At 48.0% G+C, this 27,757-nt stretch overlaps 1 protein-coding gene across 2 annotated transcripts in view; it reads right to left on the bottom strand.

Moving 5' to 3' along the window:
* Positions 1–24,083, bottom strand: part of RGS3 (regulator of G protein signaling 3) — a 111,752-nt gene extending 87,669 nt beyond the window's left edge. For both annotated transcript variants that reach the window (XM_090274604.1, XM_090274606.1), the window contains exons 1-7: positions 23,927–24,083; positions 14,294–14,344; positions 11,606–11,664; positions 10,392–10,486; positions 9,325–9,393; positions 1,815–1,875; positions 569–659 (exon numbers count right to left, since the gene is read on the bottom strand). In XM_090274604.1, the coding sequence (XP_090130730.1) occupies positions 569–659; positions 1,815–1,875; positions 9,325–9,393; positions 10,392–10,486; positions 11,606–11,664; positions 14,294–14,344; positions 23,927–24,005 (505 nt within the window). In that variant the 5' untranslated portion in view covers positions 24,006–24,083. The remainder of the gene's footprint in view (positions 1–568; positions 660–1,814; positions 1,876–9,324; positions 9,394–10,391; positions 10,487–11,605; positions 11,665–14,293; positions 14,345–23,926) is intronic.
* Positions 24,084–27,757: the final 3,674 nt, after the last annotated feature.

Below are 27,757 nucleotides of genomic sequence, written 5' to 3'. Positions count from 1 at the left end.
ATGCCAAGCCCATGTGGCTGCCCGGGTCACTCCTGGCTTCTAGGATGTGGGGATACCCGAGCTCAGGTCAGGCAGGGGCTCAGGAGCCAGTATTGCATATAGGAAGGACAGAAGAGAGGAAATGTGAAATCCCAGTCCTGAACCTCAGGACTCATGGCCAGGCCCACGTGCCCTGTCCACAGAGGTGGGTTCCCCAAGGTTAGCAGGCAGCCGGGGTGCGGGCGATCCTGCAACCACTGGCTCTGGGAAGGATCCATGTAGGAAGCTCCTGAAGCCATCCCTGCATGAGCTAAGGATGGGGCTGAACCACGTGGGGTCAGGCCTATAACCCTCTCCAAGGGAGTCCAACCAGATGAATAAAGGTACATGGACAAGAGGCTGCCTGCCACCTGTGTCCTAGCAGGTACTGCTGAGAAGTCCCTGGACCCATGGTCTGATCATAGCTGGGGTGACAGCTGCCACAAAGCACAGGCACTGGAGCCACTACACAGGAAGAGGAGAAGGGGGGAAGCCATCATGGGCAGGGGGCAGCACATTTGGGCAGAAGCTGAAGGTGCTGTGCACCTACCTCCCAGGGGCCGCAGACGCCGTCTAGCCACCTTCAGGTGCTTGGTCCGGCCCAGGGCCTCCCCCAGAAGGTAGTACCAGCCGCTGATCTCCTGCCACAAGAGAAAGTACAACACTCTCAGAGGAGGCAGAGGGCACAGGTCAGGCGGCCACCAATGCCCCTCCAAAAGCTGGAGATCCTCCCTCAGGAGCAGTATCTCTGCAGAGATAGACACTCCATCTCCCTTTCCCAAAAGGAACCTCCATGCCTACACCTTCAGGAAGCCCTCCCTGATGCTATGGACAGAGCTGGTCCTCCCTTCTGCCGAATTCCCACAGCCTCTTGTCCCTGAAGAAGAGTTTACTTGCATGCCTGCCTCCCACATTAGGCTGTTCACAGGTCCTCTGATGTGCCTAGCACTGTTCCTGGTGTTTAGTAGAACCCAATAAATGTTGGCAGAACAGAGGGGAGGGAAGGAGGGAGTGATGGAGACACCAGAAAGTAGGCATCATGAGGCTCCTGAGAAGTCCCCAGGGCAAAACATCTTCTCCCAACAGGGAATGAAGCCCAGGTTGCAATCGAGACATTTAAGACCCACATATAGGATAAAGGGTCCTCAGCCGCCAACCCTAGACTTCACTTCCAGGACACAAAGGCCGGTGACATGGCCACTTGGCCACTCCATGCAGCAGGCAACCAGGCCATTTCCAAGGATGTGCCAAAGGAGCACGTCCCTCCCCTGCTCAAAAGCCTCCAGGTTAGGAGTGCAGAGCAGTGTAGAGATGGATAAGGAACTGGCTACCCAGGAGAGGTGTCTCTAGACCCCAGAGTCCCCTCACCCAGCCAGAAGAAAAGCTTCATAGAGGATGCTCGTTCCACTCCTCGGCACCTGCTAGGCCCAAACACATAAGACCTGGTAGATGACATCGTGATGACCCCTGGGGGCAGACCATAAGAAGCACCTGGTGTTCCTCCTCCAGGAAGTCCCAGGAGTGCTCTGAGCTCCAGGGCAGCTGCCAGTATCCTTAATGACAGACACCAGACCAGAGCCTCCTAATTAATAGCTGCTCTGTGACAAAAAATGAACCAAAGAGAGACCCAAACCCCTGGTCACATAGAGAACAAACACAGAATTGTTATTCAGGTCACAGGGCGCCTGTCTCAGTGGGACACCATCTCACAAACAGAAGCCCTGCCCAAGGGTTTCCAGAAAAACCAGCACTGGCCTAGGTGGGGTGACCCTGCCAGAAGCTCCCCTGGGACTTACCTTGTCTGGAGCCAGGAGGGACCTCACCCCAAAGCTCATGCAGCCGATGAGTCCACTCCGTCTGGGAGAACAACAGAGGCTGGAGTCAGCACCTTTTTACTGGGCTGTATCGGGAAGCCAATTATCAAGTGTGACATCGGGCTGTCGGATGCTCCGCAGTTTCCATCGTCTCATTTGATCTGTCCAACTTCATGAGTTAGGCCGGAGGAAAGTTATTTCTCCACTTCACAGATGAAAAAACTGAGGCGCAGAGTTGGTCCCCTCCCAAGGTCACTGGACTCATTAGTAGCAGTGTCCCATGGGGAACTCAGGTGTCCTAGGCCACAGAGAAGCACTCCCTCCATCAACCACAGAAGCTCAGAGCTACCTCACAGGTTTTAATTATTCTGGTGCCCGTACACCTGAACAGCTGGCCCCTGCAGGGTATTTCAGCTCCCACATTAGCTGATGATGCTCAATAGAAGACAAAAGTTATGGGACCTCAAGCTCAAGAAGCTCTGTCTCAGGTCCAGGCAAGACCTGGGCCAACCTTGGACAGTTTCAGATCAAGATCCAAACCAACAAAAAGTCACCAAGCCCTGGCTGGTGTGGCTCAGTGGATTGAGCACCGGTCTGCAAACCAAGGGGTTGCTGGTTCAATTCCCAGTCAGGGCACGTGCCTGGGTGGTGGGCCAAGTCCCCAGTTGGGGGTGCGTAGGAGGCGATCATACACTGATGTTTCTCTCCCTCTTTCTCCCTCCTTTCCCCTCTCTCTAAAAATAAATATGAAAAAAGTCACTGAGACCAATCTGACCTGGTGACCTGCTGGACAAGCAGGCATGAACCAGAGTCAGGCCTCATGGGGATGTCACTGTGGTGACAGGCTGAGTTTAGTCAGAATCCTCTTGGCTAAGAGTAATTCAAAGTTCTTTAAAGACTCCACCATTGAGTCCCAACAGTCAGGGACTGATTGATATATTGGGCAGCTTTCAATAATGATGGCATAGATTAACACTAGTGAAATGCAAAACATAATCTCGCTACTATGAGAGAAAAGGAAATTTACAAGTCTAGTCTAATGAGACAGTCACCCATAAAAATACTCACAATGGTTGTATCTGATAGGTGGGATTGGGGTGGAGGAGGCGGAATGTTTTCTTTGGGTTGCCAGTGCTTTCAAATTCTCACAGGGTGAGGGGTGGGAATGCAGAGTGCTGAGGCCCGATCCTCAGACCAGCGAGCCTGCCTTCCAAACGCACCCTCTGCACCTGGCTGGGTCCCACCAGCTACTCTCACGCTGCTACTCTCCCTGCTCTCGCTCCCTGTCCCCACTTCCTGCAGCCAGGGCTCCACCTGCTGCCCCTTCCCAACAGACAAGGCCGTATTAATAATCCACTCAAAGAGGGCCGCATGATCGCCCGAGTAAAGCGACCCTTCCCCCTCCCCTTCCCCTGTCTGCTACCAAAAACAAATACTTCTCCCTCCTGGCAAGTGGCCATGTCAGCACTGACAAGGAGAGGCAGCTGCAGGGACCATCATTAGCGCAGACACTGATCTGAGCTGCCATTCCAGAGAAGCCTCGTCAAGACTTTGCCAACCTCCTCATCGCTGATTTAATTTTGTTTGTCAACACATGCAAGAGGAAGCCAGCTGGTGTCCAGGTGCCCACACTGCCTTGCTATACACTTTTCTTCCACGCTGGGTATGGCCATAGCTTTCTAAGTCTCCAGGCACAATGCTTTAGCTATAATAAATGCTGCCTCTCCCTGCTCTTCGGTAAGTTCAATTTTCATTCCCCAGTGCTTAGAGAATGCTAAATGGCTAATAGCCTCCTGTTAGCTTTGCTTCCTGCTAAGGGGCCTCCAATGACTTTATGATAATTCAGGCAGAGTAAATTGTCACAATTAATGTCCATAAGAGCAGGACCCTCTCTCTAAGTGTTCTTCAACTGGCTACTTCTTAAGCCTGCTTTTAAAAAACCTTTGCAGGAAAAAAAGACTGTTTTTTACATGCAGCCTGAGCATACATCAATATACCAGCCAGCTTATAAAATTAGGGGCCAGTACTCAGTCTAGAGACTGCCTGAACTTTTGCTAGACACAGTCTCAGGGATCAAGCCTTGGTTACTTCTGAACGCTAGACCCTGAGCTCAGCTCCCTGTCTAGTGAGCTCAGGGCTTGGGACGCTCAGTGAAGGCTTGACAAATGGAGGAATCCATCATGCCCATGGTTGGCAGGCACTGGGCAAGGAGCCGCAGCATTAAGGAAACAAGACAAACAAGCAGGAATTTAAATAGCAATACTGGGGATGTCACTAGACAGGGCGAGATTGACAGATGAACAGTGCAGGCAACAAATGATGAAAGCTCGGGGAGGCAAGCGGTAGTTTAGAGACGAGATGCTCGAAGAAGGTCTAAAGAGTTAAGCCAGAGAGAATGAGAGGAAGAGCATTTCAGGCGGCGGGAACAGTCAACCCAAAAGCTTAGAGGTAAGGCTTCATGGAGCACTCGTGGGGAACAGGACTTGGCTCCATTTACTTTTGAGAATGAGGTAGGAGACACACTGCAAATCAAAGGGCATTATTCTGAGGGAATGCACTTTAATCCTCTCTCTCGGGGGCCTTCAACTATTACTCTTGAAGGGTTACTCCATTTAATCTCAATTTATTTTTCATTTGATGGGTTAAGTGGATCACATTTTCCCATTCATTATTTTTTTTCTTTCCTTAGGCTCAGTCACCACCTCTGGTTACAAGCTTTCTAATATTACAGCACTGTACTTGGCACTGAGGTCCTGCTTGTGAAGGGAGATTAAAGGACAGAGGACACCTAGAGGGCCCAGGGCCATGTGTGACACAGCAAGCAGACTCTCCGTAAATGTAGGTACAGTGGTCCCACTCTATATCGCGGTTCACTTATCACGGCCTCACTGTATCGCGGTATTTTTAAAAATATTATCTTTAATTATTTATCATGGACTTTTTGCTATATCGCGGGGTTTTGCGGTACTGTATATGTATGTTGTTAAAGTTACGTAGGTTTAAGAGCGTAGAATATGTTTAAGAACATAAGTAGTGTTTATAAAAGTGTGGAAAAGGTTAATAAGGGAGTGGGAAAGGTTAATAAGGGACTGGGAACAGTTTATAAGTGTGTGGGAAGGGTTTATAAAGCCTTAAAATATATATAAATACTAAAATAAATGTAAGGGTCCTACTTCGCGGATTTTCACCTATGGGGGGTCTGGAATGTAATATCCAGGATAAGTGAGGGATCACTGTACTATTAACATAAAAGATTATGTTCAAACTTATGTGTGTGTTGTTGTTGTTCTTGTTTTTTAACTTGGTGCAAAACATTAAAATTCTAAGACTGTTCTCTGGCCACAGGTTCTGGAAATGCTATGACTGGAAGCTTCAGTTTGGCTTTCACCATATCATCAAACAAAACTTATAAATAGCTCAGTTCCACAGTCAATGATATTAAGTAATTACTGTTAATTTTTAAACATGATAATATCATTGTGGTTTTTTAAAGCCATCTTTTCTAGATATAGAGAGATGAGATAATAGGATGTCTGGAATTTGCTTTAAAATTATCCACTGGAAGAGGGGAAGGTGGGTGGGGACATAGATGAAACAATATTGGCAATATATTGATAATTGACAAAGCTGGACTATGAATATGAAGGTTCATTATGTGATATTCTCTATGCCTCCACACGTTTGAAAATGTCTGTAATGTCTTAAAAACTCATGAAACCTGAAAGCTGAAAGGTGCCTTAGAGATCAGTGCATTTTACAGATGAGGAAACTGAGGCCCAGAGCAGGGAAGGGTCTTGCCACGACCTCACAGCGAGTCTGAGCAAGGCCAAAATCTGCTCTGAGCCCAGTTCTCCGCAGCTCCCACTGTGATCGCCACGATGAGCTGAAATCAGCCAGCCCTTCCCCAGAACTTTGCAGATCATCTTGTTTCCCTAACACAAGTTTATAGCCATCACTGGGAGGATCATGAGAAATCATGAAGCAGATGCTTCCCTTTTATCTCCTGTCAGTTGCAAAATGTAACTGTCACATATTCAGCTGGATGGCAAATAAACCCACATTAAAAATGCTGTAAGAAGTAGTCCGAGGCCTGAGGAGCACGTGTACTGATACAGAAAAAGTATGGTTTTGGAGTCATTTCTCACCTGTGTGAGACGGTCATGGGTACTGTAATGCAGTTACCAGCACATGAGTTTGGTGCCAGAATGCCTGGATTTGCACCTTGTCTGCAACACACCCTAGCTGTGTTTTCTTGGGCAAATTACTTAACCTCCCTGTGCCTCTGTTTCCTTACCTGTCACATCTCTCTTATAAGGTGCTATGAGGATTAAATTAGATAACGCACAAAACATGCTTGATGTCCACGATCAGTGGACATTATTAGGTACTTAATAAATATGAGCTGTTATATATCCTCCAGCAAGTTCCTGAGCCTTCATAAGCCTCACTTTCCTCTTCTCTGAAGGAAGGGACAATAATAATTCCTACCTCTCAAGGCTGTTTATGGGGATTAAATGAAGCAAAGTATGGAAAGTGCTTGGCACAGAGAAGAGTTCAATAAATGTTTGTTTCCTTCCTCCTGTAATTGTCTTTCATGTTGATAAATTAAATGTCCATCCTTCAAAGAAGCACAATTTGATTTGAAAGCACTGAGCAGGGCAGAAGTTTCCTGCACTCGCTCTGTCTGCCTCCTCCAGCTCAGAGCCTTCTCGGTCAGATGGTGGATCTGTACCGCGCCTCCCACCGGCTGAGCCGACCTGTGGTGCCAGCAGCTTTGTGCGGCAGGGCCCTCTCTTCTGCCTGAGCCTGCTCTGTCCCTCGGGCTTTGGGTGGGGACTGTAATCACAAGTTCGACTATGTTTTGTTAATAAGGGATCTCACTTTCCCAAAATAGGCAACAAGTGGAGACACTCAACTGCTGCTGTCACGCTGCTGCAGGGTGCTGCTGACTCACTCACGGCCGCGCATTCTTTTCCAGAAACTGAACTGCATGGCTGCCTGCTCCAGCAGCTCTCTCAGGCTTGCTCCGGTCTACCAGGAAGCTGGATCACAGCGGAAGGGACCACAGCCCCCCCTGTCTGGTGTCTGCCTCCAGCACCTGATCCACTCACCCCCTGCCTCCACCCACGGGCTTGCCACATGTTTCTCTGCCACTCTCCTCTGGCTCCTTCAGGGCTTTCCCTCCAAGACACATTCCCTCAATCCTTGGCCCTCACTTCTTCCTGAACACCTGCTCAGAATCTCCCCCACCGCCTTGGTGGTGATGGCTCGCACATCCCCACCATGGGCACAGACCTCTCCTCCCCTGAGCTCCAGGTCAGCGAAGGCAGCCCCCCTCACGGCTCTCTCCTGGCTGCCCTCCTGGCACCTCCGTCTCACCGTACCCAAAGGTGTTCCTTTCTCCTCTAGGGCACTCTGGCTTTGCTGGGGACACCACACGATTCCCAGGAGTCATCCTTTTCGTTCTCCCACTGTTCTCACACTGAAATCACCACTAAGTACTATAGATTTATCTCCTATGTCCTGGGTCTGTTTCCCTCCTCTCTGTCCCTAAATCACCTCTCTTAAAGGTCATCCCAAGAATCAACTAGTTCCTCCACAACCTTCCCAAGACCTAGCAAAACAACAGATCTAGGCTACACATTCGTCATTCCCTTGCTCAACACCCTTCAGGTTATCCCCATCGCCAGATTCCCAAACACCAAGCTGCTTCATGAGGTTCACCCCCAAGAACTTGTGCAAATGCAGATTCCTAGGCCCTGCCCATGAAGATTCAGATGTGGCCCCTGGGAATCCGTGTTCCTCACAAGCATCCCAGGTGATTTGGATGCATATCCAGAGTTGAGAAGTACTGGCCCTTAGGAGAAAACCTGCATAATCATCAGATTGGGCTTTGGCCAACTTCTTCATCTTATCTCTAGCCAGTTCCTCCAGCAATTCCAAGGAGCTTGCAGGTCCCTCCACACTCCTGCCCTGCCCCCTCCCCTCTACACTCTACTGGTTCTTCTGTCCTTTTACTTGAGCACCCAGGAGACATACAGTGTTGAGAGTTAGGACTCTGGGGTCTAACTGCCTGGGTTCCCTTCCTGACTCTATGGTTCAATGGCTGTACGACCTTGGGCAAGTTACTTCCTTCTTAGCTTCAGTCTCCTCTTCTGAAAACTTAAGGCAAAAACATACTCCTATTTTAAGAATTAAATGAGATAATGCACTATTCATCCCTGACTTGTGGTCAACACCTGGTAGATGGTTGCTCCTATTATGAAGCTGAGGTCCTCCTCCTGACCCACACTCCCAAGTCTCTATCCGTTATCCTCTTGAGAGCAGGGTGATCTCTGATTGACCCCATGTGTCCCCAGTACCTTCAACAATGTTGCCCATTGGTACCCAGGAAATGGCAGCTCAATGAATGAGACCTACAGTACCATAAGCACCATCCTGTGATAAAAAAGAAGATGCTCTATTATAAGACAGATCCTTCATTATGAAGGTTAAATAAGGCTCAACTTTAAAAAGCATACTAGCTATAAAATTTAGGATACTAAAAAGCATTCAGCTTAAAAATATTTTCTGGGTCTAAGCAGGTGAGTTGAGCTGATTTTCATTCTCCTAGACCCATTTTTGGTCACCATTTGTTCCTATGATTGCTGACAAACGTGACTGGCCACAGAGTCTCCCAGATGTCTTGGGCTGCTCCAGGTAAATGAGCTCCTGCTGCTCACAGTCGGCGGTGGCTTCCCTTCGCAGCTGATCCTCACCCTCACCTACGCAGAACTCCTTCCCTGCTCTGCACTAATGACCCCAGCTGGCCTCCCATGTCCTGAGCTGCCTGCAAGATCAGCCTGTTTGGAGTCTCCTACACAAAACTGCTGCACCTCCTAAACTGGCCTCCTCATGGGAGCCTGAGCCGACTCCCCTCTGCCTCCCTGCCTTTGCTCATGCTGTGCACCCGCCCGGAATAGCCTTTCCAACCTTCTCTCCTTGTCTTATTCTTGATCTCTGCACCAAGTTCAAAATCCCCCTTTCTGCACTAAGGCTTCCTTGATCACCTCAGCCCACAATGAACTCTCCTTCTTCCCACAGTTACTGTCCTATTACTCATTTCGTTCTTTTATTCATTGACCTATTAGTCACTAAACTTCTGGGTGCCAGGCACCGGGTACAGTGGTGACTAAGAGAGAAATGGGCCCATTTCCCAAGGAGCATCTACTCCTGTGGACTGAGCTTGTTACTGTAACTTGTCTCCATGCAGTGTCTGCTGTCCCTTACTGAAAGTAGGTCCCTAGAGGGCAGGACATAGGCTGGCTGGCATCCCTGGTGGCCAGCACGGTGTCTTGCTAATTCCAGGAGCACATCAGATGCTCTTTGATAACATGATAGCTTTGCCACTGCTACTCATTCGTCCACTGAGCTCCTGCTGTCTGCTGGCCACCTGGCTGCCGCCCACAGGACCAGAGCAGGGTCTCTCCTCCAGCTCGGCGCTTCCCCTCACCTGGACTCACTTGCCCTGTTCCACACAGTGACCAGGAGGCGCTTCTGTTCATCTTCCTCTTGGACAGGACTGCAAAAACAAACCAGACGGCCAGAGTGTTCATATGGCTGAGCTCCAGGCCAGACCCACGGAGTCCGACATAATCGCAAAATTTGGAAATAACCTACACACCCAACCATAAGGAGCTGGTTAAAGAAACTTAAGTACAAGTAGTGTGGGAAGTGAGTATTAACACACACAGGAGAGTTTACATTATGTTGTTAAGGACAAAAGGGAGGTTACCACACAATATTACAGAACAATTCCATTTTTATAAACACTCACACACAGACACACACACCCACACAAATTCAAAGATCTGAAAAGAAATAAACGAAGGCATATCCGTGAGTAGTAGGGCTGGGAAGTTTCTCTTTTCTCCTTTTTGCTTATCTATAGTTTCTATTTTTTTACAATAAGCAAAATTACCCTGTGAGGTTTGAGAAATAACAAAATACTATTAATTTGCACTAATAGGAAAATTTTAAAATGTCCATTTGGCCCCAGAGTTCAGGGATGGAGGGAAGAAATATTAATAATAATAATAATAATAATAATAATAATAATAATAACATACTTGGTGTTACTGTCTCATTTACACCTCAGCTCTCTCAGGTTGGCACTATTATTAAGCCTATTTTACAAATAAGGAAGCCAGGGCACAGAGAGGTTAGCAAGTTTTCAAAGGAGGGAGGGAAGCAAAATACCCGTCAGCTTGGAAAATTCCTTCTGCTGAAGGAGAAAGCTTGGCCCGCGGCACAGTGGGAAATTGCCTCCTGCTCAGGGGCTGCTGGCCTCAGGCGGGGCATTTTAGTTATGAGAACCAGCCAAGTGAGACCTTATCACTGTGGACCTCACTGCCGGGCCAGGTGCCAGGGATGCAAGGACAGTGAATGAGAAAACAAAGGCATCCTTTAGAAGGCACTGTTTTTCTGCTTAGATCTAGTTCTAGATTTGGCAAACAGAGTTGTTTCCAGATAAACACTCCCTTCCCTCTCCTGTCAAGGGCCCGGCTGCCAGACTCTTACAAGAAAAAGTGCTCGTGGAAGACTGGGTCTCTGCAGCCTGGAATGGTCTGCGTCTTCTGGTGGCGTAGTAGGTGATCTTCAGGGATCAAAGAAATCTTGAATGGGAGAAAGGTAAGCATTAAAAGATTACTTGTGGCTACGCAGTTACCTAAGCCCAGAGGCTGACTCTGCACATCTCCAGTCAAAGGCTCCCCAGGTGTCCTTCACACCAGCCTCTGCAGAGGACAGGGTAGGGTCCTCAGTCAGATGCCGGGGAAGAAGGAGGAGCCCGGGCCTAAGACACCAGGACTGGGCCCCGTACTGGGTGGGTACCAAAAAGGCAGCCACAGGTCCAGCCAGAGCTGGGGTACACCTTGGCCATCTCTGTCTTCCTCCAAGCAGGGGGATTGCCCCTCAAACACAGGCCCCCTCTCCTCTAAGTTCTCAGCAGTCATGAGCGCTCCCTTCACAAGAGGCTCCAGGTTACTCTGCCAAGACCCCCATTCCATGCTCTTGCCCTAGTGTGTTCGTCCCATGCCTCAGGCTTCCACCCTGCTCCTGACCAAGTCCTTGTCCACGGGGACCTCTGACCAGCCTGGGGCTTCTGGAAGAATGCAGAGAAGTGCATCAATCCCTGCCCCTGGCATCGAAGCTGCCAAACTCTGGGAGGCGCCTGGCCTTTGGCTCTGGCTGGAAGTAGTTCCTCCACCCCATCGGGCCTCTCCTCTGTCTTCACTGCATTCAGTCCCCTGATTCTTACAGCTGGAAGGGGACACTCAGTTGGAGCTACCAGCCCTCACAGATACTCCCTCCAACTGCATCACTCAAACCTGGCCATCCTGCCTCTGGTTTGGGGGAGGAGAGGGGTGAACATGTTGCTTTTCTTGAGAGGGCAGGGGATTATCTATGGATTTCTACTATCCACATGCCCACTGTGCTCACCAATGTGGTTGACCAAGATCACCCAGAAGATTCCCACCCTTGTGGGACCAAACGCTAGGGACCAAGCCAGGCTAAGGGAAGAGGTCTATCCTAACTCAGGGCCTCGTGCCTGTGCAAAATAAATGCCTACTGACCAAATGATGAGGTGGTCACTGTTACCTAAATGGCCCCAGGCCAACAGATGTGCTGGGACCCTGGAACTCCGTTCAGTAAGGGCCACTCACCACCTCCCACCCCATCCATACCCACTGCCCATCCCACCAGCCATACCCACCCCTACCCCCATTACATACTTTCACGTAGGGATCACAGATGTCAGGCTCTTTGCTCATCAGACCTTTGCCTTCCATGACTAAAAGGAGAATTAAAATATTGGGGTCGGTGGGTGTGAAAGATTATTACCAGGCCCTGAATCTGCATAATCACCATTGGATATTAATCCCTCCCTGGCCTGATCCATTCCCACCACCTCGCACACTCGGGCAGCATCCTCACTGAGGCAGTACAGATGCATTCAATCCCGATTCTTACAGCTGGAAGAGAACATAAAATTTATTGAATCCATGCCCTAATTTAATAGGGAAGATGAGGCTATGAGGGGGCCCAGAGACAGTAAGAAACTTGTCCAAAGTCACAGAGCAATGGGATGACAGATCCATGTCTCTTGACTCTCAAGCCAGTATTTCTTCCACCACACAAGACTGGTCCCTGGGAATAGAGGGGCTGGGCTGGAAAACGTACCCACACAGTGATCTGGGCTGTGGCTGGCAAATGGTATAGCACACCAGGTAAAACTCGGGTCCACAGGGAGATGGACTGGAGCATGAATCCCAGCCCTACCACCTACTGGCCATGTGAGCCAGAACAAGAAGTCTCACCTCTCTAAGGATGAGTTTGCCATCTTGTTAAATGGCTTTGTGATAATAATATCACCTTCACAGGGTAGTTGTGCTGATTAAATGAGATAATGTGTCTAAAGTGGTTAATAGAATGCCTGGCAAATAGGTAACTGCCCAACAAATGTTTGTTAAAGAAAAGAATAATAAATACAGGCAAGGGACAGGTGGGGGTGGGGGGTTCGGGTCTGGTCATGAAAGCAAGCATGGTCCATGTGTCTGAGTTCTGCAGAAATCAGCAGACCTGACAGAAGCTGTGCCCCTTTTCTATTTTGTATTTTCTTCTGTGTTCGGTTTTGATTAAGCCCTGAAGTTTGGCTCAGATGAAACTCCCGTAGTCTGAGGCCTGAGGCCTGGGAAGCCAAAGGAGAGGGGAGCAGGCTGGACGGGATGAAGGCCCGAGACTGGGGAGAAGCCAAAGCAAACTGTGCAGGACAAATGGAGCAGTGGAGGCCAACATGCATTTTGCAAAAACTGTTTGCACAGCTGGAGTCAGGCTCTGGCAGGCAAAAAGCCCTGCTCTGCTGGTCCTTGGGAACTTCACCTTGGGCCCCCCCAAGGCCAAGACCCCAGAGCCTCAGGCGCCTGCTGGTCTATGCTTCCTGGTACCCTAGTTACTGTCCCCTTGAGGGTGTGGTCTCTGAGGGCAGAACCCGGGCCAGATGAGCCCTGGGTCTCCCTGACTCTCAGAGGATGCACTCCCATGCTGGACAGACCAAGGTGACACAGTGTAGTCAAGCCCGTGATGAGGACACAGAAGAAAAGGAAGCAAGAAACTCAGCCCAGGCAGGTAGGTCAGGGGGTAGTTCCTGGAAGGGAAAGCATGAGGGTAAACTAGCCTTCTTCCTGAGTCTTAATGATGATGAAAACAGACATGGGTCTTGAGAAATCCAAGAGTTATTTTTCAGAGGGAGATCGGCAGGCTATTCCAGACAGCAGGGACAGTGGGTGCAAAGGCACAGAAGCAGTAATAAGCGTGATGCGTTCAAGGAGGCTGCACGTCACAAAACAGAACAGGGGGTGGATGGTGCCTTTAGCAGCAAGAGCTAGGTAAGCTCTCAGGCCTCAAGCCTCAGACTACAGGAATTTTATCTCAGCCAGACCCCAGGGCTTAATAAAAACTGAACACAGAAGAAAACAGAAAATAGAAATGGAAGGGTCCAGACAGAGGGGACCTTACAGAAGCTTGAGAACTACTTGTGTGCTGGATGGGAAGACGAACAAATGGACAAGTGGACAGGTGAAGTGTAAGATCCTCGGGTGGCACATGGGACCTTCATCACCTGGCCCTGGCTCAGTCCTCTACCCCATCCTGTGCCATGCCCAGTCACGTTAGGCAGTTCTTCAAATGAATCATGTTCTCTCTGACCCCTTTGTACTTGCCGCTACCCCTGCATGGGATGCCTGGCCTTCCTGCTCCCTTCTGCCTGGCTCAGGTCTGTTCTTCCTTCAGGATAAAGTGTGGGCATCACCCCCTTTGCCAAGTCTTCCCTGGCATCCTATTAGCACCACCTACTAGACAGGGATAGGTGCTCCCCTTTGGTGTCCCCACCCCCTAGCACACAGCCACTGCTCAATTATTTTTAGAATTCAGGATTTTCTATAGTATTTAATAAACACTAAAATACAGCTTACAGGTTGGGCACTGTCCCAAGTGTTTTATTAACTCTTTTAATCCCAATAACAGCTGATAAGTTAGGTACTGTTATTACCACCATTTGACATATGAGAAAACTGAGCTTGCTTGAGGTCACTCAGCAGTAAAGCATTAGAGAGGGAGGACAGGGAAGCTCTTCTCTGGTTCTGCTCCACTGGGACCGAGGTTGATGTGGAGGTGCCCAGGAACAGCCCCAGTGGGCCAGGGAGAAAAGCCCACTGTGTGGACTTCATCACATCAGGGGCAGGACCAGGCAAGGGTCTCTAGAAAGAGTCCCAAGTAAATACCCACTTTATTTCAATGGATGTATGGAAAGACACCATATAAAGATGAGAAAACAAGCCTTGGCCCTTGGTAACACCACCTCCAGGCAGGAGGCCAAGCAGCCCAACCCTTCCCTGGTGGACCTGGCATGCAGCCATACTCACTGTGGAGCAGCAGAATCCGGTCATGGGCATCAATCGACAGCTTCAGCTGACCTAAGGAAATAACAACAGAAACAGCTTCGCCTCGTCTCCTTGGTGGGTGAAAAGCGGAGTAACGGTGACGGGAATGCTCTTTTGTTCATGTGAAGCCATTCAAGGATTCTCACATTCTCTGGGTCAGAAGGGAGCTCAGAAGCCACTTAGCACAGCCTCCTCATCATAGCAGGAGTGCCTTCCACAATACTCCAGCAGTAGCTCTCTAGCTTAGACTTACACCCCTCTGAGGATGGGGAGCTCATTACTTCCCATGGGAGCCCAAAACAAAACACCAGGTCATCCTCACAGACACCCAGTGGCCCTCCAGCATGGACAGAGGAGAGGACCACACTCCTCTCCCTCAATGACATTTTGAAAATCTCACAGTGCAAAAGACTCTTCCTGGCATCTCAAGAAGCTGCTAAATTCAATCCACCCAGTGGACACGAACTGGGGAACCAGAGAAGGTGGGCAGGATGCTATGCGTCAACCAGAAAGCCCTTGTGTCTGCTCCATCCATGACAACCCCGTCTAGCAATCATCAGCTTCTGCTTGATCACCTCCAGTGAAGAGAAGCTTGCATCCTGAAACGGGAGCCCTTTTGCTTTTGAGATAGCTCTGATTGTTCAATGTTCCGTCTTTACTGAGCCAAGAGTGGCCTCGCAGTAACTTTCACTGACTGGACCTCACGCTGCAGTGCGGGATCCCTTCTCTAGACCAAAGTCTAAAATCCTTCCACTGTTCCTCATGGCACAGGGAGACGACCCTAATTGTTCAGCGGTTCATCTCCGGATAGGCCCCATGGACCTGGGGTGGTGATTGGGGCTTGCACTTTGAGACTCGCTGGAGGAAGGCCAGGCAGGGTTTGGGGAGCAGAAAGGAGGGAAGCTCCGTGTCCTGTATCTCGGCAGCAGTCCACCCACCACTGTGACCTGGCAGCCACTTGCTCCTTGCTCTTTGGGGAATTTAAGCTACAAGCCCTAGCAACCCAGACATCAACAAACCCTGGTTCACATCTCCACCAATCAGAAATCCCGGCTGCTCTCCTGCCCAGGACACTGATCTCAGAAGCCCGAGAGGCCTGTTCTGTCTCGTTCCAGCACCAACTAATCTCCTCTTCCAGAGCCACAATGTCCATGGCTGTGACACGAAGCTAATTATAGGGGTTATCGCACTCTAGGAGCTGTGTGGGGATCAGATAACGCAGGAGAGTGAGGAGGTCCTTGGACGAGAGGCGCCAGGAGAGTCCATGGTATTATTAGCTCAAGGGCTGAGCAATTACCACTCTGGGGCTCCCTAAGACTGAGAAACCTCCTACAAAAACTGTGTCTGATCCACTGTGGGGTGGGAGAGGGAGGCTGTAAGCAGACCAACAGGGCCAAGCAGCCACTGATTGGATCTCATCAACCCAAAGGCACCTATGTTTATGACACAAAACATTTTTTCTGAAATCTCCCAAGAAGTCACTGATTCCATATGACAAAAATGTGCTGGCACCTGCACGAAGCCCTGAGGGAAGGAGGGCAGATCAGAACAGCCTGGTGCCTGCTCTTGGGGAGCCCACCACGCAAGGGCTAGGACAGGGGTATAGGCAAAGCCAAGAGTGGAACCGACGAGGCGGGTGGGCCCAGGATGAAGACTGACTCAGAAGCCAGGTGAGCCTGCATTCCACCCAGCTCCCCTCCAGACCCTGCCAAGCAGGTCTCTTCGGGAAGAGTCCGTGTCCTCGGCACCCGGTTACAGCAGAGACCAGGCTCAGGACAGGGCAGAGTACAGGACAGCCTCAGTACAGGACATGCCCTACCCGAGCCCACCCTAGGGCTTATAGATAAGGGCAAGATGAAGAATGAGACCTTTCCCTCAGCCACACCTGTCCCCTCTGTCCTCCCCTCTCAGCCCATTCCATCAAATGTCTGAGGCTCTTGAAGTCATCTTGCCCAGCCTCCTCACTTGGTAGCCAAAACAGTCATGCCCAGTGATGGAAGCTGACTTGCCCTGGGCCCAGAGTGCCCAGGGTAAGCTAAGCCAGAACCAACATAGGAATTCTGCCCCAGCTCCAGCACTGTTTCCTGGGCACCAGCCCATCTTCTAGAACACTCACAGCACTCTAATGTGTACCACTGCAAGTGCCAACGCAGCCCTGAGGTTCAGGAGCAGAGAGAGCCATTGCGTCACAGCTTTGCTCGAGAAGCGGAGAGGAAACCAAAGAGAGGGCAGGTTCCAAGAACTGTCCCCAAGTCTAGAAAAATAAGTCACTAGGAGAAGGGGCCTTCAGCTGGTCTAGGTACCAGCTAATTAAGCCCCTCACAAGCCCTCCAACTTCTAGTGTTGGCAATACCTCCACTTTCTCCCCCTGCTGAGGGTTTGGCCTAGGAGGGTACCCAGGAATGTTCAGGCTAAAAGGCCTGAAGTCATCTTCATCTGGGTGTTCAAGGGCCCTGGGGAGGGCATGTCCCCAGTTCCCATGGTGCTGAAGTCAGGCACCAACTCTCTGCAAAGGGTGGTGGTGATGGGTGCCCAGAGAGGCTGCAAGAGTGCCCCAGGGAGGGGTCCCAGAGGCAAAGGAAGAACAGGCGGAGGCTCATATAGCAAGAAAAATACTGGATGAGAGTGAGCTTCCAAAAGCACTGAGAAGGCTATGAAGCCAAATTCTGCTGGGCACAGGACTTGGGGAATTCAGACTCACTGAGCACTGAGGGAAAAAGGATCTAGAGAAACTCAATCAGGCAGACCGCCCGCACAGTAGAGGACCTCAAGAAGATGGATTCTGACTCTCAGGACACAGTCAGGAAGAGGTATGCGCTAGAATGTGTCCTAGAGAGAGCCCATGCCATCCCTGTGAGGGACCTGCCTGGTTAGCATAAAGTCATCTCAAAACACAATTCACCCCAAACGCCATCCCCATTTAAGAACTGTCCTGTGTTGAAAGCCACAGGAAGGGGGATCATTTCAGGACAAATGTACAAAGGGGGCTGTGTCTATGTGGAATCTATCCAGGCACTAACAGTCAAGATTCCCCCTCCATTTGTGGAGACAAGTCTATACCTTGAGCTGTGTTTGCAGGAGGGAGGCAGGGAGCCTAGCCAGCTGCCAGGCACCTCTCTCTCTGTGGGCCCCAACCGCCTCACCCAAACAGCAGCCTGATTAAGGCTCGGAAAAGGCTGTGCATATTTATCAATTTCACTTTCTGCCTTCTAAGGGAGAAATGGTAGGTGGGCTGCCGCACTGTTGGGGAACTGGGAGCCACGTGGCTTCTGGGATGCAGCCCTGGAGAATTTCAGTGTCTGTTGTTTTGAAGAGACAGAATCTTGAGTTGCATTCAGAGAAACAGCCATGGTTTTTGAGGGTGCCCGCTGGCAGGAAGAGACCTACCTGCAGAACAAAAGTGAGCAGGGGACTGCTGTGGTAAGATAAAAATCATGATGGGCCCATCCAACCACTTTCATTTGACTCTCTGCCTTCTGTCAAACCTGATATTACTGTGGTTTCCCAAGCTGGTTTCCTTTCAGGAATAGATTGCTCTGGCCAACCTAAGTCTGCTAACATCTTGACTGCAACCCCCATGGGTGATCCTGAGCAAAAACCACCCAGCTAAGCCATTCCCAAATTCCTGAATCACAGATACAGTGAGATAATAAATGTATGGGGTTTTTAAGCCAATGTATGGGATAATTTGTTATGAAGCAATAGATAACTAATATAAACTCATATGGCCTCCACAGTTGGGCGACATCCATCAGATCTCAATTCTGAGGCAATTTTTCAATTATAGAATTTGTCAAGAAAATATAGTTTTAAGAAGACTTCCTGTTTTTGGTTTCCTTAATAATAAAGAATTTTAATGTATAACCTTGAGACACAGACAACAGTGTGGTGATGGCCAGAGGGAAGAGGGAACAAGGGCTGGGAGGAGAGGGACAAAGGGCGGGGTGGGGGATGGAGACATTTGCAATAGGGTCAACAATAAAAATATTTTTAAATAAAATAAAATGATAAACAATTTTGATAGATTCAAACCATACTGTTTGTTATCACTAAAGCTGCAAAATCTGGAATTGTCCCATATTAACCCAAAGACAGCCCAGCACATTCATGAAAATGCTTCGCCTGTAGAACAAACAGTTTTCTTTTATATACATTTATGTACAATACTATAATATATAAAAATTCACATTACTTTGCCTCTCACAAGTTTCCTTTAGATTTTTCTTTTTAATCACATATACAAAGTCATATAATTTTAATTCTAAATCGTCAGTTTTACCACATTTTATAAATCACTAAACATCCTTATTACTTTTATTACAGACTTTTTTCCATAGTTAAATGTTATTTTATAATGATGAGTGTCTGTTACATGCCTGTAGATAGCTTTAAGTCACACAATGAAGTCAATAATTCCTTCATTATGTTTTATATTTGTGGCATTTTTTCATGGTCAGATACAGTTTCCCAGTAGAACAAGTTTAATACGGAAAACACAGAGAGGAAGCATGGAACTATGAGCAGAGCATGAGCTTTGGAGCTAGACCTGGTTCGAATCCTGGTTCCAACACAGACGATCCTGAATCACTACATCTTCAGTTTCCTCATCTGTACATGGAAAGAATATTAACAAGACAGTTTCTAATAGGGCTGTTGTAAAACTGAGAACTAATATATATGAAGCACCTGGCAAATATAAGGCACTCCCACTGACATGATGGAAGGAAGGAAGGGAGGGAGGGAAGAAGGAAAGAGAGAAAAGAAAAAAACAACTCAGAAATATTAGAAAACATATGAAGGCTACTTATATTTCTGGAATAACAGACCCACTGAGGGAATCTAGAAAACTAGACAAAATATTTAAAAGCAGCTTCTTGGAGATGCAACAAGATAGAGAAAAACTACAAAGCAAAATCTGGGGGAACGGTGGTCTGTGGAATTAAGCGTGATGGTCTCCTGAGCTAATTTTCTCCAGAGAGTATTTTCAAATTCCAGAGTGGTGACTGAGGGCTGAGAGGCTCAGCAGTTTCTCTCTGCCTCTTGGGACTCAGGGAATAGGCAGGAGTTGGAGGTTAGGGCCTGCCCAGAGGCGGGTCCCTGCAAGCCCCAACCTTTTGAACTGGAACACTAAAGGGTTGCTCCTTAGGAACAGAATTAACCACGAGGAGACACAGCTCCTCAAGGGACTGCTGCTCAACTTCAATCTCAACCCCTAGCATTTATTTAAGATTATTCCAGATTGCTAGTGACCTCAAGTACCTGACAGACATAAATACAGAAAGACCTTTTTGAAGGACGGTATCATCCCAGATCTGCATTAAGAAGAAAAATAACAACTGTGTGCCTACCATTTATAACAGACACAGCACAACCTAAAACATAAAGAAACAGGAAGATTGAAAGAAACAGGATGGAAAAAGATCCGCCAAGCAATTATGAACCAAAAGAAGGCTGGTTGACTATGTTAATGTCAGTAAAAGTAGAACCTACCTCCACTAGATTAAAAAAGATTTCATAACAATAAAAGAAGACTTCATCAAAATAAAAGAAGACTTCATTATAATAAAAGCTTCAAGTCACCAGAAAGATAATAATTCTAACTGTTTGCTCTTAATATTTCTCCAAGATATATAAAGGAAAAACTAACAGAACTACAATGAAAAATAGACAAATTTACAGTTAGAGTAAGAATTTCAACATGCCTCTTTTGGTAACTGATAGAACAAACGGGGGTAATGAGCAAAGAGACAGGATATTTGAACAACATAATTAGCAAACTTGACCCAAACCTGACATCTACAAAGAACCTTACACCCAACCACTGCAGACCCCTTCAAATACACACAGAATATGACTATGAAAATTTTAAAAATATTTTGAACTGAATGATTAAAATAAAAAAGCTACATATCATCAAACATGAGGCCTCTGGATAAGGGATTTATATCTAGAATATATAAAGAACTCTTAAAATTCAACAATAAGAAGACAAATAGCCCAATTTTAAAATGGGCAAAGGATCTGAATAAATTTTTCTCCAAAGAAGATATACAAATAATCAATACACACATGAAAAGCTATTCAATATCACTGATTATCAGGGAAATGCAAATCAAAACCGGAAGGAGACACCACTTCACACTCACAGAATGCCTAGAATCAAAGTCAGATAATAGCAAGTGTTGGTGAAATTGTGGAGAAATCAAAGCCTTTACACACTGCTGATGGGAATGTAAAATGGTGCCTCCATTTTGAAAAAGAGTTTGGCGGTTCCTCAAAAGTTAAACCCAGAGTTACTATTTGACCTAGCAATTCTACTCCAAGATATGTACCCAAGAGAATTGAAAACATTTATCCACACAAAATCTTGCACATGAATGTTCATAGCGGAGCATTATTCATAATAGTCAAAAGACAGGAACAATCCAAATGTTAATCAATTAATGAATAAATAAACAAAATGTGGTCTATCCATAAAATGGAATATTATTCAGACATAAAAAATGAATAAAGTGCTGACACCTGCTACAACATGAGTGAACCTTAAAAACATTATGCTGAGAGAAAGAAGCCAGTCACCAAAAACAAACAAACAAAAAAAAAAACACATGTGATTCGATTTGTATGAAATGTCCAGAATCAGCACATTTATAGAGACAAAAGTAGGTTAGTGATTGGTTAGGACTGGCCGAGAGCGGGGACTAGACACTAGGGGGAATAAGTTAAATAGTACAATGTCTCCTTTGGAAGTGATAAAATGTTCTAAATTTGACTGTGGTAATGGTTACACAACTCTGTGAATATACCCAAAACCATTTAATTGTACACTTTAAATGAGATAGTTGTATGTATGTAAGTTATATCTCAATAAAGCTACTGAGATTTTAGCACTTCCGTACACCTATAATGACTTCTTCAAATTATATTATTTCTCGTAAATAAAAATCCCTCTGGTATGGATGGGTTAACTCCAGTTTACATACTTCTTCCCCCCACCACCACCACTGAAGCAAGGCCACCCCCTTAGAAGGCAGTGTATGGCCACTTAATGTTACTAGAACATGCCCCTTATTGGGGAACAGGGGTTTGTACTCACAATATATAAACTACAACTTATCCCATATAGTACTCTCCCTGAAAAGAATTCTGTCAAAACAATTTGTCTCGATGGTTCCAGAGATACTGGAAATCTAGCTCCCTTTAAATGTTTATGCTTGGGAAACTAACAGCTAGGTATACCTTCATCTGATTCTTCCGGGGCAAAGCCCATTGCTGCAGGCGAGAAGCTACCTACCATGCTAGACAAAGACCAATGAACTGAGGAAAACTTAGCAAAGACCTTCCTGTTAAGGGAGTCTATGCTGGTGACCAAAACTGACTGAATCCATAGCTTCCAAACCTGTCTGATTGCCAAAATACTTCTGTGGCTTCTTCAAATTATAGATTCTCAGGCTTCACCCCAGACCTATTAAACTGGGATTTCTGGGAGAAGATCCTAAGAATCTGTGTTGTTTCTTAACAGGTTTCCTAGGTGCTTCTGATAATTGGTCAATTTAGTAGCCACTGTACGATTCTTCATTCATGAGCAGACAAGCAAAGATCACTTGACATATGAAGAAAATCAAGCAGCCTGGAAAAGGGGTGGCTTTTGTCAAGGAAACAGAGTTAATTCAGGAAACAGGAGAAAACTTTTTCAGTGTCAATTGGTGTCCTTGGAAAGATTTGAGAGGAGACCACAAACACGAGAGCAGGAGGTGACCCACCCCACCAAGTTCCTGCCTGCCTGCTGCACACAGGCTCAAGCAGCAATCTTCCCTGATACTCATCCGACCTAGCCTCTGAGGCCATGGCTGGGTAGGGCATCCCTCCCTGCTGGGCTAGACCCTCTCCAACTGCCTATATCTGGCTGGGAGATTAATTCAACAGAACCATGTGGACTGATGCAAGTCAATAATCACATCATACCAGTATGGAAAAGAAATGAGTTGCAAAACTGTATTTACAATATGGTCTCAATTTTGTTACAATTAGACATAACATTCCCCCATACACACACAGAAATCAGTCTGGAAGGACATAAGCCAAAATGTCATCAATGGTCTTTTGTGGGGAGTCAGGTTACAGGTGATTCTTTTTACCAAGTTTTCAATAATGAATAACATCTTATCATGATAATAGAGAAGGAAGAACAATGAAACTTAGTTTTATGTTTTAATCAGGACACCGCTAAGGTAACAGAGCCTTGCAGCTCTCTGACACTTTCCTGACCACTCTCGCCCCCACCAACTCAGATCGTCCTGGACACCTCCCTTGTCTGGTACAATCCCACATCCCAGGAGGGCTAAGAGCCATTGCTCCAAGTGTTGGAAGAACTAAATGAAATACAGCAGGTAAAGCATTTGGCACAAGGCATGATACACGGCAAGTGCTCAACAGACGGTGGCTAGTAAATTACTCTCATTATCCTCTACCAACTGGACCGGGAAGTCCAGGATGCCAGACCACAGGCCATTTCTAGGGGCCAAGACATGCTTTTCCATCACTTGCTCTGCTCCTAGAGAAAAAGATAGGTTGTGAAGAGCAGAGTGTACCGACAGAGGGAGCCTGACAGGAGGAGGGCTGGAACCCAGGAAGCACCTGAATCCTTGGGTGCTCTGTCTTTGAATTCTGAGCAAAGTCCAGTCATGTGGCAGAAACTGCCCCAACCTTCATAAAGATAATAGTATAAGAGCTCAAAAAAAATTATACTGGACAGGTTGTCTCAGAAAGCTTGAACGTGGGTGCCAGCTCTGTCACTGGCTCACTGGGAGACCCTCTTCTCTCTGCATCTCAAGTCTTCACAGAGGAAATGCAGCCCACTCTCTACAGGTAGTTGTGGAACCAGTGAGGAAACCAATGGCGAGCTGTGAAGGGCTGTATTCTAGGACCAGACTGTTAGCTTTACTGTAGCTACTTGGGAGGCTGGGGTTTGTCCAGCACGTGGGGCAGCTGCTGCCTAGCTGCTACTGGGAGGTGGGGGTGGGGACTGGGGAGCAAGAGCCCACTGCCCATTTCTTTCCAGCTCAAGCCCCCGGGGCAGTACCGTGAACCTCCAAAATGCCTGGTCACTTCTGAAGGAGAGAATTCTCCAGTCTCTGCTGCGGGTCAGCTCTCCCCCCAGGGCAGCTACGCCCCCGAGTAGTCACACTGTGGCTTCCAAGGTGAGCCCACAGGGAGCCAAGCTCCCCTGGGCTGACCCTGCAGCTGCCCTGTCCCTGAGCCAAAGGAAAGAGGACCTAGGATATGTAGTAACGAGGCCTTGATTAAACCCTGAGCTGCTTGCTAATGGGAAACTCATCTGAAAGATTAACTGGGGCGTGATTATTCCAGCCAAGTGAGGCAGAACCAAATGCACTTGGCACCAGTGGCGGGGCAGCAGGTGGTGCCCAGCAGCTTGCTCGGCCTGAGCCCATGCCTGAGCCCATCCCGGGCAACCACAGGAGAAAGGGGCCAGAGAAGGTGCCCCAAACGTTAGGATCGCCTGCTCCCAGCCTCACCTGCCACCATGGGGGCACCCTATATGCGCCCTGAGAGCAGGGTGCAGCAGGCCTGGCACCAGCCGCAGCGGGCACTTACCAAAGGTGGTGAGGTAGAAGGACAAGCCCGGGTGGGCGCGCCGGCTCGCTAGGGAGACGCGGTGCCGGGAGTGCTCCATGGCCGCCCGCTCCGAGCCGGTCGGAGAGCCTGTAACCCGAGGCGTCTGTGTTGCTCCACGGTAACCGAGGCAGCAAGCAGGTTGTGTCTCAGAGGCGGGAGGCGGAGGCCAGCTTAAGCCGCGTTTGAACAGCGGGCGCGCCAGGCCCTGATTGGCCCGTGCGGGTTTGAATGGAGAGGTTTCCACCTGACCGAGCAGCAAAGCGCTGGAGTCCCAACTGCCAGGGCAGCCACCGCAGCCCGGATGACAGTCCTCCCTAGGAGCCCACTGGACGGGCAGCCACACCCGGGCTCTGGCTATAAGACCGCTCCAGGCTGCGAGGGTCATTCCCAGGAGAGGCGTGGCCCCTGGACTGCCCACCCGGCCACACTTGGCCTGCTTGTCCAGTTCCCCCCGGCCAGCAATTAGCCAGCCAGCAATTAGCCAGGTTTATGACATGCTTTGAAGCTCAGACCTGTAATCACCAGACCTGAGCAAGGGCAAAGGAGCACCCTCCTGGCTCAGGGGGCTTTGAAAAAGTGTTCTCCACACTTGGATGGCCCACCCACCGGGCTGCAACCCCATCCCAAATGCTGCCCTCTCCATCTCCCTCCTGAGCCTCCTCTTGGATGGGAACAGCCTGGCACAGGTCCAGACTGGAGCAGCCTGCTCCAGCCAGCCTTATGGTCCCCACTGGCAGCCTGGTGCCAGGGGACAAGAGGACAGGCTCCCAGCATCTGAGGGGTCAGTAATACACAGCACATAGAGAGTGTCAATGCTTTCAGCCTCCAGAGCCTGGTGCAAGGAGGCAGAGCTGGAAGGAAGGGCAGCTCCTGCACCGCTTTGTCGGCAAACACACATGGAACACCCCCTGCGAGCAGTTTCACACCAAGGCATCTGCTCTGCAAATCTCTGTTGCTGCTGTGGGAGGGAGCGCTGCTCCTCTTACGTAAGTCTAAACATGGGAGGTGTCAGCAGTGTGCAAATGGATACTTGTGGCTCAGTGGTCCACTCAAGACAGGGTTGGGGGATATAAGAGAGAAAGTGGGGAGACAAGTTATGTATATTGATACCAGGGGCCAGGGGCTGAGCTGGGCAATTTGCACATGCCATCTCATTGAATCCTCACAGTAAACCTTCACAGCATTAGCCCCAGTTTCCCAGGAATAAGTCTGAACCTCAGGCAGAGAGAGCGGGTAACTTGTCCACAGTCGGCAGAGCTGAAATTTGAACCCAGGTCTGTATCCCCAAGACCATCCTTCTTCTGTTCTTCCTTGGCCGTCAAACCTGCCCCATGGGCAACAGCAAGTGGAGGGAACAGACCTGCTTTTTTTGATGCAGGTAAGGATACTAGATGCCACAGGGCCAGCTGGCCACCCACAGGGAGCAGAAACTGGAGAAGGAGCCCTGAAATCAGCAAACTCGTGGTCAAGTGCAAATGAGTCACATAAAGGCCAGGGAATTGTTTGAATCCTGGCATTTGGTGAGGCTCTGCTCTGATCTTTCATGAGCACTGCCCTTAGCAGGGGCAAGCCAACTCCTTTGGACCCAACCCAGTGGCAGATGGACTTCCTGCACCTTAGACTTGAGTGTGCCTGATCCTCCTCCCAGCTGGGGAAGTGTGAGTCCAAGCATCCTTTCTGCGCAGGGAGGTAGCCTGGCTCTGCCACTCCATCCAGTCAGGGAAAATGGACATCCTCAGGCCATGTCAAGCCGCAGGATGCAGACACTGAGGCTGGAGGTGCTGCAGACCTGCAGGGGGCATGGCCTGAGGATGTCCCCTGAGAGGGAGTGTTCTCTCCCAGTAGGAATTATGAGGTCTGCAGGGAAGGGAAGACTGGTGGGCCCAAGGTGACAGTGGCTCCTTCATAGCTCTGCCAGGGGACCGCTGGAGAGCCCACACCAGGGAAGACCACCTTGGACTCAGGAAGCTGGGACCCAGCTGGAGAGCCGGGCAGAGTTCCACTACCTGTGTATGGCCTAGGGGAGAAGAGACTGAGGACCATACTGGGCACTTCGCTCCCACTCAGGACAAAGGTCCACTGCCTTGCAAGTTCCCTCCCAACTCGTTCTGCCCCATTCAGCAGCTAACCTATTTAGTGGGCAGACCCCAATGCCACTCTGATCCTGATCTGACCTCTGTGGTGGCACCAACAGTAAAGCCCCTTACTTAGCAGAGCACTGAACACCTCCTTCTCTTAAAGAGGCGAGTCACTTTCCTCAGGACAAAAGTCAGTGGGAGCCTGGGGAGTGCCATTTCAAGAGAGACCAGACCTATTGACTCATACTACTGTCCACAGGGGACATCCAGAAAGGGTCACAGTTATGGCCCTGCTTTCCCCAGGAAGGCAGAGGAGCTTGAGGACTAAGCCTGGCTTTCTGACATACCGTGAGCACTCTAGCACCCCATGACTATGAGCCTCAGTATCTCTTTTACACCTCACACACCCCTCACACCCCACACAATACATAAGCATACAACACACACAGTACAAACAGGCACTGCACACACTCTGCACATATACACACTATAACACTATCCATATATATACAACACAAATACGCCATATACATAAATATACCTTATACATATACAAACACCACAAACACACACCACACACTATACATGTATCTATGCACATACACAGGCACATAGATACACACCACACAAACATAAAATACTCACTTAAATACACTGCATACATACACCACATTCACATACAAAGATTGATTATAGGCATTTTAAGACTGACTCTGCAGCTAGAAGAATGACTAATTGGGTTTGGAGGGAGAGGACAAGTGGGATTTATTTGGGTGCATTTTCACCTTAGCTATTAAAGAATCTTAGTGCCATTAAGATATCTTCTGGCCCAACAGCCAAACAAATTTTGAAAAATAGCAATAGCCCTGGCTGGTGTGGCTCAGTTGGTTGGAGCATCATCCTGTAGACATAAAGTTCACAGATGGAGCGGGTATGAAAAGGCAGCCAGCCAATGTTTCTCTCACACACTGATGTTTCTCTCTTTTTTTTCTTTCTCTCTCTCTCTTCCTTCCTCTCTCTCTAAAAGCAATGAAAAAAATAAATAAAATAAAAGTAATAATAAAGGAGGCTAGGACTACCAGATGTGAAATATTATTATAATAATGTAGTACCAGAAAGAAGACAAACAGCTCAATGGGACAGAATAGAAAGTTTGAGAAGGAAAATAATTTTCAACTAAAGATTACAAAAAGTTAGAAGAGGAATAGGAACAAACTAATTCATGTGAAAATCATAAAAGGAGATAATAAAGTTGAATTTGTGTGTGTGTGTGTGAAAATAGAATTCAACAATGAAACCAAAGCTTGGTCCTTTAAAAATAATAATAATAATAGAGCTCTAGCAAAACAAAGAAAACTACAAATAAACAAGTTTAGGGAACAGAAAGAGAAAATCATCACAACCTAATTTATAAATTTGAAAATCTGGTATGGGGGGAATGGAGGATTTTCTAGAAAGCAATAATTACTAAAATTGATAAGAATTTGAAATTTTTAATAGCTCACTAACCTTAGATAAAATACAAAAGGAAATCAAAACACTACCTGAAAAAATTATGGAAGACCCAGATAGTTTTAAAGGCCAATTCTATAAGACCTTCAATAAACAAATCATGCCAGTGTAATTTAAACTGTTTCCTAACTAGAAAAAAAACTGGAAAAAAAAATTGTCAGTGCTAGGTATGTCTAGGCAAAGACAAAAACCAGATAAGGTCAGCAACAGAAAACTAAAG

Source organism: Furipterus horrens, unplaced genomic scaffold (assembly GCF_987537825.1).
Source record: "Furipterus horrens unplaced genomic scaffold, mFurHor1.1.pri manual_scaffold_4, whole genome shotgun sequence".
Lineage (NCBI taxonomy): Eukaryota > Metazoa > Chordata > Mammalia > Chiroptera > Furipteridae > Furipterus > Furipterus horrens.
Note: the sequence above shows the minus strand (reverse complement) of the source record. Positions and strands in the feature narration are given on the sequence as shown.